We start from the raw sequence: 16,656 nt of genomic DNA, 5'->3' as shown, positions 1-16,656 counted from the left end.
ACTTCTAACACTTATTTTTAGCATGCGAGGCAGAACTCGGGCACAAAGAAGAACAGATTTTTATCAGAGGTAAACAATGTAATAAAGTGGAAAGTTAGGATTTGAATTGCTTTGTCTTCGCTCAATAATTGAAACCTGCACGACAGCGCTAACATGAATAGAAATGCAATTTGTTTCAATATTGCACAAATAACCAAATATAGAAATCCAATACCCTCAGCATAGCTAGGAAGTCAGTATCAGATCTAACCTGGTGGCAAATATTAGGAAAAATAGTAAACGAAGATTAGTAACACAGACAAAACCAATACATACACTTTGCACTCCGACTTGGTCCCAAGTGGCAATGCAATGTGCAATGCAACTGGTGTACGAAGAAGCAAATTAGATGAATTGCCCTTTAGTATTTAGTTCAAGCACTGGTCATGTCAAGAACTGATTACAGCAACAAACGTCCCTGGTTTGTCTAAGACCTGGCGTGCACCTCCTGTGCTGTGGATCTTATTGCCTGGAAACGGAAATCTGATCATATTAAGCTGATTTTGTCAACCCTAAAATTTCTATCCTTGGAGAAGTACACCTCTTCAAATACTGCCTATTGCCATCTTAAACCACAAGGCCTCAAACATAACCACATCCGATGATTTAGCTGCCAGACTGTCCCTTGAGGATGACCATGAAGTCTAATAGGAAAAAAACACACAATGTTTAAACATCTACAGCTTCAGGAAGATGTTCTCCATGAATCTAGCTTTTTTCAGCAATGCCCCTAAAATATATACCTTCCTGTGCTTCTAGATACACAGCCCCCTCCATCATCATATTGAAATCCAGCCTAAAGAAGTGTCTCCTGGAGAAATCTGAATGATCACTTTCCTGTGGACACAAACTTTCTGATAATTCCCTTTACCCTGACACTAACAAAAGCTCTCTTAGCTTCCAGTCCTCAACTCTTGAGCCATGCCCCAAAATATCATGCTACATTTGCTTCTTTTCTGTAAGACCTGAAGTGCTTTCTGCTTTCTGCTACACCTATGTAGAGATGCCAACTCTTCCGTATACTTGCATCGTGTCAGGGACTGTCCGGGATTATGTGGGAAACACAGTCAGGGACTTGGGCAAGGACTGTGAACTAGGTCGAAAAACGTACACAGAAATAGGATTACAGCACTGCCCAGGATCATACAAGAAGTCAGAGGAGAAAAGAGATCCAAAGGGAAAACTGCACGCACGGAACAAGATGGCTAAGACTCAGAAAGGAAGGGCACTCACAAGGCAATTTAGCATTCAGAATAACTACACCCAGGACAAATGTGCAAGATATATATATGAAACAACATTAACAATAAAGGGAGGTGTGGGGTAAAGCACTCAGGAGCTCCACACAGTAAGACTGAAGCTCAGTAAGTTTCTTACCCACAGTTGCTGTTACAGATACTGACTGCAAACACCCACATGTAGGATATGCATGCAAAGGCAGGGTCTGTGGAGCTTACACCTATGGTGATGTTATAAATGTAACTCAAAGACAATACTCACAGTGAACAAGGTAGTCAGCTGTGCCCACAGATCCTGGCGATCAGACAGGAACATGCAAGGCAGTAACAGCAAGGGGGTAGAACTAAACCCAAACACAATAGACAAGGAGCTAACAATCAGGAGAGGAAGGAAATCACAGGGCACACTTGGCAGAAAGTAGGTAACAAACATACAAGGTAACAGAAGTAAGACAGCAGAATAGAAAGACAGCAAACTAGAACTGGAACCAATGAAAAGGGAAGAAAGGCAAGGAATGGAAAGTGATGTACAGAAGGAGAGGCTACAAGGGTATACTAGAATAGTGCAGATTAAGGATTCAAGAAAAACAAAGTAGCATAGAAGGCAGTGCTGGGGCAGGAACAAGAATTGAACTAAAGCTCAGATGTCTAGGTAGCCCTGCAGGCAGTGCTGGTTCAGGAGCAGGGAATTACTATAGCTAAAGAGTCACGGTAGCACTGTAGGCAGTGCTAGTACAGGAATAGGGAAATACTAAAGCTTTAGGAGTCAAAGTAATACTGCAGGCAGTGCTAGTTCAGGAACAGGGAATTAGCTACAGCTCAGGAAACAAGGAGTCAAGAGAGCACTGCAAGCAATGCAAATCAGTAACAAGAAATAGCTGAAGCCCAGGAACAGGAACAAAGAATAACTATAGCTCAGGAACTCTGGAAACAAGAGCACTGCAGGCAGTGCTAATTCAAGTACAAGGAATAGCTATAACTCAGGAACTCAGGAAACAAGGTAGCACTGGAAGCAGTGCTAATTCAGGAGAAGGGAAACTGCTGCAGTTCAGGAACAAGGAACACTAAGGCTCCGGGGTCAAGGTAGCATTGCAGGCAGTGCTAATTCAGGTACAAGGAAAACAGGAGCAGGCCAGGAACAGGGCATAACTAAAGCTCAGGAAACAAGAATAGTAAAAGCTCATGGAACACTGGAAACAAGGATCAGTCTCACCAGTAAACAGCTACCATGACCTACCCTGGCCTGAAGGGAGCTGGGGCTTATAAGAGCTCACAGTAATCACATGCAGCAGGTGGGAGCAGGCTAGCAGCAGCCAGCCACAGGTGAGCTGAATTCCTCCACCCATCATGGCCTGCAGGGGTGGAGACAAAGCAGTGAGCAGGGAATTCTGGGTTATGGCGTTTCAGACATGAGTAGGCTGGCTTCAAGTATAAGCAGGCTGGCTTTCACAAAACCCGACATGGATTGAGAATGGATGTCAGTTCCCAATAACTGTCCAAATGGATGGAAGTCCCCTATTCATGCAGGGGAGGGTCTGGAAGCTTATTAGAAGACTGGAAAGTCCCACTAGGTGGCCCCCTGGTGGTGGGTATGAGAGCACAGGGAGCGAATCATGACACATCGATATTTATGTAATTATTTATGTAAAGTGCTCTGGCAACTTGATCTGAGTTGGGTTAGGGCAGTATAAAAGCATTACATAAAATAAATAAGTTGAATTGCAAATTGTATATTCACTGGGGTAGCAAATAAAGCTATTCAGTACTGGCATAAAAATGCACAAAATAATGAAAATGGCAAAACTGTCATTTAGTGCTGTAATATAGTGTAAAATGCAACCTTGCGTTCATTTTGGAGAAGAGGATGCAGTGTAATCTAAAAAAATAAAGCACAAACAATACAAGTGTCACAAGTAACAGTTGCTCATGTTCTGGTCATTTGTGTTGTTCTCGTGCTTATGTGATAAAATATTGCTGCATACAGAGTGTAATTTTCCATGTGGCATGAGGGTGGAATTTTGGGAATTTCACCTAATAAGCGTAACACAAGAATACACCAGTGTAATTGAAATGTTGCCAGTGCCTAGTCACAAAGCAGCTTGCTTAGTGAATCTTAATTTGCAATTCCATGTGAATGGCTACAAATGTGGCGCTAGTGGCCTTCAAGGAACAGCTAATCACCATACTTGCTCTTGCTCTTTTAAACAGGAAACTATTTTTTTTAAGCAGCCTGTGTCCATTAACTGGACTGGTGTTTCTTTAAACATTATTTCCCACTTGGTAACACCTGAGAGGGAGAAGCGTGGTGGCCAGCATAATGCTATCTGATCAATGGTTTGCAATCAGAAATACGGTTGTATGACATTAATACACTCAATTGTGACCCACCACATTGGAATGGAAAACTCTCCTTCATGCCCCCTCTTCTATTTGTGATACATAATGGATCACAAAACCAATTTATGAGTCATATTTTTTGTACAGTTCAAATCACTCTTCTTCTGCCCCAAACCTTATGACTTTGTGAATAGCAGGGTTTGGGACTGCAACATTGTTTAGTACATCTGTCCCATAGGACCACGTAAAGAGATTCTACTGTGTTGTGCAAGAGTGGAACATCAATAGACTAGATTTGTCTAACTACTATTACCTTCAATTAAAATGTATATTTGCATCTAAGAATCTCTACTATCACTGTGTTTGATGATACCTCAATACAATCATGTGGGTAAATTGATGAAAGTATGATAATTAATATAAAATCGTAGATGCTGAAAAAAGATGATAATCAATTTACCACTTTTTATCCTTAATAGTAAAGAAATGTGTGACCAGCAGAATACCTACACCATGTGCCCACTCTGTGACACTTCTTGTGACTACTGGAACCTAAGCTCTGCCTGTGGCATGGCTCGTGCTAGCCACTTATTTGACAATCCTGCCACAGTCTTCTTCGCTGTTTTCATGGCTCTTTGGGGTAAGCACTACTTCAAATGTTAATATTTCTATCCATATAGTTATTTTGCATTCATTTTTAAAGGCTTTACTTCAAGATTAAAAAAATAATAATAATAGTTCAATATCCTCACTCTGTAACATGCAATTGTATTGTTGTACCCACTCTTGCGTGGGAAAAGTCTTGAGTTGAAGAGCCTCACATTTGGACCAGTTAATCCTATAGCCATCAACAAGTAAAGTGTCTCGTGTTCAGGGACATCAGAATAGGCATTGACATGGCAGGTGGTCCCAGAGTGAGCAAGATGTCATCTGCATAAAAAACAGAACTTCATGGGGCCAGCTGGATTTCTTATCCCATTATGTACCTTTGCTTTGTTGAATGACTGAAGCCAGCACAAGTAAGTACAACAAAGAGGACAGAGGGTATTCCTGTCCCGTCTAATTGAGAACTAATCTGATAAGCAACCACCACTGTTGTTTGGGCAACCAGGTCCAAAATGTGGCAATTGATTGGTGTGATAAGGTTAGAACTAAAGCCCGTCCTCTTCAAGGTGAGTTTCAAATATCCCCATTCTGCACAGTCAGATGCTTCCTCCACATCCAAGGACAGATCAATCGTGCCATATGGATTTTTTTTACTTGCCATAAAATGTGTATCAAAGTTCTTATATTGTCTCCAGGGGAGCAGCTTGGCAGAAACCCAGCTTGCATGTGGTGTAGGGTTGTATGATGGAACAACACATGCAACTACCATGCATGCCTTTACTTCGCTATCAATGCTAAGCATATAGCTTTACCATGCATGCCTTAACTATGAACATTTTGTTGTAAAGGAGTGGTTGGTCAAAACATATTCATAGTAAAAGATACACAAACACACACAATCAAGGATAATAGCTCTAGCTGTGTTTACACACCTGAATCAGTTGGATGATGTGGGTATCCGTTTTGTAGCTCCGTAGGGGTTCACAACAGAGATGGGGCTGCTGTGGCTGTGGGCCTGCCCGCACTTTCACCCTGCAAATCTGCCAATGTGGTGGCATGTCATCAGGTGCTGATTGAAGGCTGAAGCTGCGACGGGTGGAGTCAGGGAAGAAACTCTCCGCATGCTGGCTTTAAGCACCATGAAAGGAATGTCTCAGTTTCCAGGCATCATTTCCGCTATAGCTGCATGCTACAGATCAATGACATCACTCCTCAACTCCAGTGCCGGTGTCCTCGCCAAAATCAGAGTGGGTGGATAGAACTCTAGGGCAGCCTCCAACTCTGCCCTGGCTCCAGCCTCAAGCTAGGTATCACCAGTTGCATTCCTGGAGTTCCCAAAACCTAGCATTGGTTATGGCTTTTACACAGCCATGTTGGTGCTGTGGGTTCGCCCTGGTATGTACGAGAGCCATTCGTAGTCGGTGCAAACAGGCTCCTGGTCCCTACCGTAGCCCCCTGCCTGGTAGTATGTCACAGGATCCTGCTTACAGGACAAGAATGTGATGGGCAGAGTAGGGGATGAAACTCTCCGCAGATTGGCCGTAAGCCTGGTGTTTCAAGTCGGGCCTCGGGGGTGGGCTCTAATCTCCACCACCAGGCCAGTTGGTCTTTCGCTGGTCCTCCACTGCCCCCTGAACACAAGAGCCATTCACAGTCCCCTTGCCTAGCCCTGAACTGCCTTAAAACTACCCCTTTTCCTGCCATCCTGCTGCAGCCCCCTTTTCATGTCCCCTGGGTGTACAACAAACATGCCTTTACCTCGCATGCCCGATTTCGTAGTAAAGGCATGCGTGGTAAAGGCATATTAATGGTAAATGATTGGTTGTAACAAACATGTGTGGTAAAGGCATGTTCGTTGTAAAGGATACGTAGAAATGGTCATGCGTGGTTCTAACCACACTGTAATGGCTGTTTCTGTGAATTATCAGTAGTGGGCTTATTCCATTCAGACTATAGGCCAGAGCTTCAGCAAGGATTTTCACATGTCTGTTAAGGAGTAATTTTGGGAGAAAGCTGACACCTTATTGCGGATCCTTCCTAGTTTTGGCATCAATGATATAAATGCCCTGCTGAATTCTCGTTTTTAAGACTCTGCATCCAAGGAGAATTACCATCCTGCTCTTTCTGTACAAGCCGTAAAACATGCATCAAAGTTCTCATATTGTTTCCAGAGGAGCGGACTGGTACAAACCCAGCTTGTGTACAGTAATAGGATTACTCCTTTCAGCCTATTGGTCAGCACTTTAGCGAGGATTTTCGCATCTGCAATAAGGCGTGATATTGGGAGATAGCTGGGACCTGGTTGTGGATCCTTGCCCAGTTTTGGTATTAATGCAATAATTGTCCTGTTGAATTTTGGCTTCAAGGCTCCAATTGTTTTAGCTTCCTGAAGACATTTTCAAAGTAGGATCACTGTTCTAGATTTGTTCATTTTATAGAACTCTCTTTGGAGTCTGTCTTCACCAGGTACTTGCCCAGTAGGCTTTACCTTCGTGGATTTCTGTATTTCTTCTGTCGTGAGTTCCTTCTCCAATACATCTCAAATGTCTAAAGTCAATTTTGGCAATCTGGTAGATAATAAGAAGTGTTCTTCCAGCTCCATTTTGAGAAATTGGATTGTACATTGCGTGGGATGTTAACCCTACTCAAGCACCTACCACAGTCCCTGTCCCACAAAAGACACAAAATCAACCTGTGATTAACTCTCTGGTAGCTTGGCACAAAAGCAGTCAGACTTAACTTCAAGGCAATGTGTAAAGTATTCGTGCCATACAATAGGACAACCCAGAGTACCCTTGTAGGAGTGGGTAACTAACATAAGGGAAGTGAGAGTACCAACAAGAGATTTAATTAGGCACAAACTCCTAAATCAATTTGTTAAATATTTAAGATGTCTAAGAGTGGCATCCATAATGAATTCCCTAGTTATTTAACACTGTAAACAAGAGCAAAGAATGACAATGCAGGTCTAGGTAGAGACAAACTTGTATTTCAAGAGGAAACAATATTGAACAAGGGTTCACAATATAAATCTTAAAATACATTGGCATTTTTGAGTTTTTTGTACCATAAACATCTTCTTTAACATATGTCGATGACGCATAACCCAACTTTCCTTTGAAATCATTGTCCATACTGATCGTGAGAGACAGTCTCATGTTAGAGATTTGAAAGTGGGTTGTTTATATATGGCATATGTTACAGAAGATGTTAATTGTAATACACATTGTCAATGTATCTTGAGATTTATATTGTGAACCCTTGTAATTATGTGTTCAATCTTGTTTCTGTTGGAAATGCAAGTCTGTTTATACATGCACCTGAATTATTAATATTTGCTCCTATTTACCATCTTAAATAAGTAGAGAATTAATTTTGGATGTCACATCTTAAATATCTACCAAATTGATTTAAAAGTTAGAACGTTTATGCTTAAATAAATCCCTCGCTGACACTCTCAATTTCCTTATGTTAGTTACCCAAGCATGTATTTATGCAGCACACAAACAGTAGTAAAGTGAAAAACAGCACACGACAAATCCCACACCAATTTAGAAATTTTTTGTAAATTTTAATAAATTATTTGACATCAAAATGACAAAAACCTCTTTTTATTAAGAAGTTGGTTCAAGACACAAATTAGTTACAACTGGCCACTCACAGGGGGCCTTAACATATTCTAAATATCATACATTTTAAAAGTTTAAGGTAAGACCTAGCACCAAAAAGAACAAAGCACCAAATGTGAACATGAAGTCGCTTGGGACCAGGTCAAAGTAAAAAAATATGGTCAACTGTGATGTAGCACACTTTCGATACGAGAAGTGGATTGGGCCAGGTCCGCTCTTACCTGAAGATTTAGAAGACATTTTGTGGAAAAATATCTCAGAAGGTAACATTCAGTGGGACTAGGCTGCAGGCGATGTCCGAGGAGGAGGTGTCATCATCGGGGAGCCGCTGGACAAAGTCATGGTAAAGATTTCCACTTTCAGGCTTGGTGTGTTTTTCAGAAGTCAAAATGTCCAGCGGAAGAAAGCTGGAGGCTGTAGTCGAGGAGGACTCCACAAGGCTAGATTCCCCTTCTGCAAAGGTCTGCTGAATAGGATTTTCTGCTGCCGGGAAGAACACAGCTGTGGCTGTCCTGAAACCAGGCACACCGGCGATGCAACTTGGGCAGATAAATGAGCAGGTAGGCCTGGTCTCCTCTCGGTTCTCAGAGCACTTTTTAACCAAAAATATTTTCACTTCTAACTTTTGGATTTTGGCTTTATGTGCACCGTTAGGACCACTTTCAAGGGCAGGACTGGATGTTAGCCAGTTGGAGTGTCAGGACTCACTCTGGCTGGGTCTAGGTGCGGGTTCCAGATGGTTGGAGCCTTTTCTGTTCCTGAGTCTCAGATAAGGAGGCCAGCCATCTAGCCCCTGGAATCCCTCTGGGTTTAAGAAGTGGAACAGGGCTCTCGCAGCTTAGCAGGCCTCTGAAGGCTCAAGGCAGGCTTCAGGCTGCAGAGAAGCCCTTCCTGGTGCACCAAAGCAGTCATCTGAAGTCCACAGCAGGCCACATCGTCAGGCAATTCTCTGAGAGTCCTTCTGCAGGTCCAAAAAGTGAACCAAAGGGTTGGTCTGAGGGTTCTATTTGTATACCTGGTGTCTTCTTTGAAGTAAAAGACGTTTCTCGAGAATTCCCCTTTAACTGCTTGAAGTTTCCTGCCTCCCCTGCCAAAGCTGGCTGCATGAACAATGTAGGTGTGGCAAGTCCTTTGTGTGGAAACAGGGCAAGTCCTTTGTGTAAAGGCAGGGCAAGTAGGGCTGTGATGGCTCATCCAGGCACACCTACTCCCCCTATTGTGTAGATGTATAGGAGGAATAAACAAGTTCAACTACATCCAATCATGTGACCGGTACAGGCACCAAATAGGGCAGGGCAGGGCAATGCCATCATTCTACAAGTAATTAACAACAAGGGGTGGTGATGGACAGAGTCTCTGAATTAAGCAGAAAACTCTCACCCAGTCAAGAGATCAGGGCTAGATCCAACACCGTTTTTTAGCTCACTGCATCATCCCAGTTTCAGAACCTGGCTGTATGCAAATTAGTCTGTTCCTGTCCCAGTGCATGATGGGAACAGGGCAAACCAAACTACAAAGCCAATTCTTACACTGGAAAGGAAACAAGCTACCGGGGACCGGTTTCTGGCATTTCAGCCTCTTCGGCCCGGCTTGCTTGAATCCTGATGGTGCAGTGAGCAAGGGACTCATGTCTGAGCATACCCTTCCACGCTTAGGGTGGACAAAATAATTAACTTTGTAGTCTGGTCTGCCCTGTTCCCATGATGCACTGGGCCAGGGACAGACTAATTTGCATACAGCCAGGTTCTGAAACTGGGATGGTGCAATGAGCTAAAAAACGGTGTTGGATCTAGCCCTGATCTCTTGACTGGGTGAGAGTACTCTGCTTAATTCAGAGACTCTATCCATCACCACCCCTTGTTGTAATTAATTTTGTCCACCCTAAGCGTGGAAGGGCATACTCAGATGTGAGTCCCTTGCTCATTGCACCATCAGGATTCAAGCAAGCCGGGCCGAAGACGCCTGAAATGGCAGAAACCGGTCCCCGGAAGCTTGTTTCCTTCCCAGTGTAAGAATTGGCTTTTGTAGTCTGGTCTGCCCTGTTCCCATGATGCACTGGGCCAGGGACAGACTAATTTGCATACAGCCAGGTTCTGAAACTGGGATGGTGCAATGAGCTAAAAAACGGTGTTGGATCTAGCCCTGATCTCTTGACTGGGTGAGAGTACTCTGCTTAATTCAGAGACTCTATCCATCACCACCCCTTGTTGTAATTTATCATTCTACAAGTGGCATTTCCAAACTGTGATTTAAAATCCAACTTTGCCATTAAAGAGAATTTTAAATTCCAATTTCTCAGACACCATACCTGCTCCCAATCAAAAGTTAGCTTTCAATAAATCAATCAATGTTATCCTATGGGAGAGGTAGGCTTCACAGTACTGAAAAACAAATGTTTTCGCTGCCGGGACATGCAAAAATTCAAACTACATGTCCATCCTTTTAATTTTATTCACAATACATACTGCCCCATGGCCTTCCTAGAGTTTACCTTACAGGGTGACGTATATGTAAATAAGGGGAGTTTAAGGCTTGGTAAGATCGCTATTTTGCCAATTCAAATTGGCAGTTTAAAACTGCATTAAGGCTTCATTGGCAGGCCTGAGACATATTTTGTAAGGGACTATTGAAGTTGGTTGCACAAAGAGTGCTGCAGGCCCACTAGTAGCATTTAATTTATGAGCCTTGGTTATATGGGACACTACTTTACTAGGGACTTAAAAGTAAATTAAATAGGACAGTCACGTGTAAGTCAGTGTTACCATGCATGAGCAGAAGCCCGTTAATACTCATTAGCAGTGGCAAAGTGCACAGAGTCCTATGGCAAAGAAAAACAAATTAATCAAAAATAGGTGGGTATAAGTAAAAAAGTTTGGAGGTGACCCTGCAGAGAGGGCCAAGTCCAACACCCATTGTATTTTCTTGAGCAGAATTGTATAATTTTTGACAGAACAATTTTAATCCGGCAGTGCTTTCTAATGAGTGTGTAAGCAGCTTCCCTTCATCAGGCCATTATCATACTGGATGATTCCAGTTGTCTGAGCTACAAGGCTAGGAGCCTCCCAGCCTTCTCATATTGTTTTCATTATAGACCAGCCAAAGCAAATTTGACCTGCTTCATGTAATGGGCATTAAGCTCAGGTTTTGTCGCTATCCGTTCCCAGAGTATTTTTATGGTTGATCTTTTGTAGAATTAAGTTATTAAGCCAGCTACTGAATGTTTCAACTGAATTTGTCAGTCTTTGGTCTTCATTTTTTTGACAGCTGACTTTGGCATCATAGATCCCGCAGGATCACCTTCTAAACAGCCCAGAGAAGTTGGTCACTCTTAACTTTAAGGTACGCTGACTACAGTTCCTGTAGTTATGCGTTTTGTCAGTCTGGTATTTGTAGTGGAACATATTAGTTTAACATAATGGGGCTGGAGGTGTTACAATACCTTGGGAGGTCTCTAGCCTTAATTAGACGTGATCAGAAATACTACCTTCCAGTATTTTGCAGTCCACAATGATATGGAGCAAGGGACTAGATATAAAGAAGTAACCAATTCTTCTGCATGTTCTGTGAGAAAAAGGATAAAGGTGTACTCCCAGTCTGTGGGGTGTACTAGTATTTGCTGGACCTAACATCCTTGACATAGATTTTCCCAACTATTTTCCTTCAATCCTCCTATTTGTGCTCAGTTTGTTTTTGCTAGCTTTAGCACCCCGTACCTTGCCACTGCTGACCAGTGCAAAAGGGCTTGTTTTCTCTCCGTTAAACATGGTGAAATTGACTTACACCCAATTGGCATATTTAATTTACTTTTAAGTCCCTATTAAAGTGGTAATACATGTACCCAGCACTTGTATATTAAGTGCTACCAGTGGGCCACCCACTTAGGAACCCTATTGAACATATCTCAGGCCTGCCACTGCAGCTTGTGTGCACAGTTCTAAGTTATCATTTCCATATGGCAAAAGAAACCTTTTGCCAGGCCTAAAACCTTCCTTTTATATATATATACATATATAGGCCACCCCTAGGGTAAGCCCTAAGCAATCCATAGTGCATGGTGCAGTACATTTAAAAAGTTGGACATATACTTTTCATTATCCTGGCACTGAAAAACATTGGGTTACCTTATTACAGCTAATAAGTGATTTTTTGTCACAATTCCGAAAATGCCACTTTTAGAAAGTTGTATGCACAAAAGAAAATCAGGTGGTTGTGAGATTTAAACACATCTTTACTTATGCATGAGGTACATTGTAATCAATATTCATGACCTCGAATCTGTTTTAGTAACGATTAAACACAAACTTTATTAAACTGTCACATTTAGTGTAATAAAAGAAAGGACAATCTACATTCAACTCGATGGATATACAGTGAAAAATATTTGAAAAACGTGTGAAATATGGAAAGATATATCAAATATACATTGTGACAATGCAAAAACTATAAATGAACTAGGCTAAAATTGCATCTTCACCAATTCAAGATTTTACAAGACCAGAGCATTACATTCACTGAAAATGCTCTTAGTACTGGAATGTGTAAAGGGTCCAAAGATATCTAATATGGGGTTCCAATAGTTTCTTTAGACAAATTCATTTTTACGTCCATATTGATACTGGTTGAACTAAGATCCCTTATTGATCCCAGTAAGGTAGGTAGGTAAGGGCCAAACCCCCCAATTCACACACACTTTTAGAACGTTGGCATTTTTCTGTACCAAATGTTTGGTGCTTGCAGCCTGTATTCTGGGTGTTGAAAACTGGGTTACTGGGTGATAGTAATAAAACCCTTCTCAAGCAGCAACCACAATTCTTGTTAAGGTGAACTCACAACCAAACCCCAAATTAATTGTTGCTTAACCCTCTGGAAACTTGGCACAGAGTATTCAGGCTTACCTTAGAGGCAATGTGTAAATCAAATATGCAGCAATTCAAATACTAATAAGAAAAATCCCACAAAAAATTAGAAAAACAGTAAACTTTGATGCATTACTGAGCCCAAAACAACAAAAATGCATTCAGCAGAACCATAATATGCCATTTTAGAGTTTACTTGGAAATAGTATTTATCTGATCGTGCTGGCTCTGGGCAAAGTCACAAGTTTAGGCAAACCAAGATGCAGTGCGGGCTGTGTACAAGAATCGCTGACCAAAATATTTTAAGTCCTGGTAGTGGAGCATTCTGAGATCATAAATCGAAGATTCTTTGCACAGAAGCAGTTCTTTTTAAAAATAAATTATAATTTTTATTGAGAAGAGCATTAGGTACATGATATACATTTACATTTTGCGATCGAAATCAAGGACATGATTATTGAAACCTATTAACACATTAAATAGCTTCTTTTTTCAATGACAAGATAATAAAAAATGGAAAAAAATATATAAAACAGTAGCAGCCCATGTCATCATCAATAATGTAAACAGTGATAATGTGCAAAAACCTGCAATAAAGTACAGCAGCAAAAAGTGCAAATTTCACGATGTGCAATAACCACAAATAGTGCTAGTGCTTCTAAAGTGCAATCAACAAGAGAAGGTGCGAGCGCGCTTAATCGCAAAGTCCGCTACATTTTTATCATCAATATCAATAACAAGTGTTAATCACCCCCCCTTAGCTCTTCTAAATTTCCAAAGTACTTCCATTTTTCTTCAAATTTCCCGATGGCTCCCAGCCTACTTACATATGCTTTTTCAAAATTACGAGTCCTTTTCATTTTATTGAACCACTTAAATTGGGAGGGGACATCACTAGATTTCCAATTCTGAAGGATTAAGGAGCGGGCCACTGTACAAGAGATAAACAAAAACATTTCTTCAGCCTTGGTTAACTTCATTCTATCTTTGCATATACCAAATAGGGCTGACTCAGCCTCAGGCTGGATTCTCTTCCCGATTGCCAGCTCTATATCCGTGAAAATTGCCTTCCAAAAGGGCTTTAGCCATGGACCAGTAAAAAAAATGTGGTGCCAGCCACCCTGACAATTGGCTTGGCATATGAAACACTTGTTTTCGACCTCCAGATATCTTTTCCCCAGGGCCTCCGGAGTCAGATAGGCAAGCAACATGATAGAAATGCCATTCTTTTAAAATTGGCCGCACACAGGGATTTGTTTCCTAGATGGGAAATGGTCTCCCCGTCCTTGCATGAAAAAACGCACTGAGTTAGATGGCCTATTTTAACCAGATGACTTTCTAACAATGATATTTGTCCCTGGTGATGTAGCAGCCTATACCAGCTGCCTATGCCATTAATTTTGGCCCCATAAAGGGCTGCCACCAATTCGTTTGGAGACTCACAAAGGCCATTGACTTCTTTCAAAAAGTGAACAATTTACAAATATTCAAAAAAGATAGGTCTCCTCGGGTTATTAGCCCCAGCCATCATTTCTTGCCAAGCAACCACCCTATTTTGAATAACAAAATGCCTGAGCTCCCGTAGCCCACAATTTTCCCAGTTTATAAGATGGCTTATCTTTAATTGAAGGCCAAGGCTGGTACATTCCTTTAAACTCAAATATTGCCCACCTGAGGAGCTGGCCTTCTTAGTAAAGGACTGAAGTCTAGAAGAATATTCCCCTATGGTCTTGTATCTAGTTGGAAGTTTGGAGGTTTTTAAAAACACTTGCGTTTGAGAACCGATTTCTTGTCACATTGTATCAAAAAAGAAGCTATCACGAATACATTTGGATCCTATCAAACTCGCCACTGTATCTAAAAAAGCAACCTCATAATACGTTTTAAATGAGGTAAAGTGAGGCCCCCCCTGGGTGGTGGGTAGCTGTACTATCGGCAGCTTGACCTTTGATACTTTTTACCCCCAGACAAAACCTCTAAGCATTGATTCCAATTCTTTAAAAAAAGACACATTAACTTTTATTGGAACGTTACTAAATAAAAATATAAGCAGCTGTAATATCGACATTTTTATTAGTGAAACCCTGCCCTCTATTGAAAGAGGGAGTAAAAGCCACTGATCTAAAGGTCTCTTGATTTTATTTTTCATTCTTATATAATTCAGATGATACAACTGATGGTATTGACTAGTTACACAAATCCCAAGGTATCTGACTGGGTCTTGATGTGCGGCTTGAGCCCTCAAACAAGATGGAAAATTATTTAAATCAGTGTTGAGAGCAAGGACCTCCGTTTTATTAGGATTTATTTTGTAGCCCCCAATCTGTTCAAAGTCTCTAAATTCCTTCAATACACCTTCAATATTTTTCTTTATTGGGCATCAAATATAAAATTATGTTGTCTGCAAAAAGTTTCAGCTTAGCCATTCGAAGAATAGGGGATTGGATAGCAGCATTATTTCTAATTTTAGTTACTAATGGTTGTATAAAAAAAGTAAAAAGCAGTGGCGAAAGTGGACAACCCTGTCTAGTCCCCCAGTTTATTTTTACACAGAAGCAGTTCCGAGGAGCTGTGAGGCATCATTGCACATTCCTGCATCAATCTTAGCTGAGGATACCATCGATGAGGGGCTTGAAATGTTATGTTATGTTATGTTATGTTAGGGCTATTTGTATTGCGCACGGCTGCTCCAGCGAAATGTGAAGTCCTGCATGAAGATGCATTGCGAGGCAGCGGTACCGACAAAAGTGTGGGGCTGACTTGCTGGGTCCTGCGTCATTGTTGAGGGTGGCATTGACGAGGGGCTTGTGATGTGAATGCCTGCATCAAGGATACCTTGATCAGCAGAGGCATAGAGGATACTGTGGGCTGCGATGCAAGGTTCAGCGTTGAGGATGCGTCGGGCTGTGCTGCCGGAACCAACCACAGCTAGGCTAGCATGGCACCTCCTGGCTCACTTTTCAGGGTACTTGACTGGGGTTGCACCATCTGGGGGTAGGGATCACAGCAGACAGAGTCCAGGTGCTGGGTTCAAGGTGGTAGGGGCCTTTGTTGCATCTGAGCCTCATCAGGAAGTAAGCCAACTAGCCCTTGGAGTCACTCTGGTGTTCCAGATGCAATTTCAGTCCTATTGCCCAGGTAGCAGGGCAGCAGGGTAGCAGGGTAGCATAGAAACAGAGTATCAGTCAATCTTGCAGAGCAGAACAGCAGTCCTTCTGAGTCTTCCACAGGTCCAGTGGTGTATTGAAGAGTTGGGTCTGAGGGTCCATTATTTATAATTGGTGCCCACTTTGAAGTAGGCGAAGTTCTTGGAGGTTTACACCCCCTGAGGTGCTTGGAATTTCCTTCCTCCCTGCCCTGGACGCAGCTTATCTAAGGTCAAAAGACCAGTGCCAAACCCATTGTGAGTGTGCTCAAGCAGAGGCTTTGTGGTCTTCAAGTGCGGTAGGTGGTAGCTCCCCCCTCAGTAAGTCAGAGACGACTTGTCCTGCCAACACATATTCTCCTTTGCCTCCCAATTTGCTACACCTAGTCTTGTGATTCAGGAGCAGGCTGCAGACACTAAACGGTTAGAATAAGAAAATTGCAACTTTCTAAAAGTGGCATTTTCAGAATTACGATCTAAAATCGGACTTTAAAATTAAAAAGTGTTTTAAATTATAATTCTTTAGACACCAGACTCAACATTCCTATTTGCTGCCAATTGAAAGTTACCACTTATTGAATGTAATAAGGGAATTCAATGTTATCCTATGGGAGTGGTAGGCCTTGCAGTAGTGAAAAGCAAATGTAATACTTTTCAGCTACTAGGACATACTAAACTTAAAAGTGCATGTATAACATTGTAATAATGCATCCTTCCCTCTGGCTGTTTAGGACCTACTCTAGGACTGACTTAATAAATAAGGTGTAGGCCTTGAAACGGGTTTACTTTGCCAGGTCAAAATGGCA

At 41.8% G+C, this 16,656-nt stretch overlaps 1 protein-coding gene across 1 annotated transcript in view; it reads left to right on the top strand.

Annotated features, from left to right (window-relative positions):
• ANO2 (anoctamin 2) overlaps positions 1 to 16,656 on the top strand; it is a 1,767,324-nt gene that overhangs the window by 989,808 nt on the left and 760,860 nt on the right. Inside the window, exon 12 of the mRNA XM_078673987.1 lies at positions 4,094 to 4,254. Coding sequence (XP_078530113.1) covers positions 4,094 to 4,254 — 161 coding nt within the window. The remainder of the gene's footprint in view (positions 1 to 4,093; positions 4,255 to 16,656) is intronic.

Source organism: Lissotriton helveticus, chromosome 1_1 (assembly GCF_964261635.1).
Source record: "Lissotriton helveticus chromosome 1_1, aLisHel1.1, whole genome shotgun sequence".
NCBI lineage: Eukaryota > Metazoa > Chordata > Amphibia > Caudata > Salamandridae > Lissotriton > Lissotriton helveticus.
This window is presented reverse-complemented; position numbering and strand designations above follow the sequence as displayed.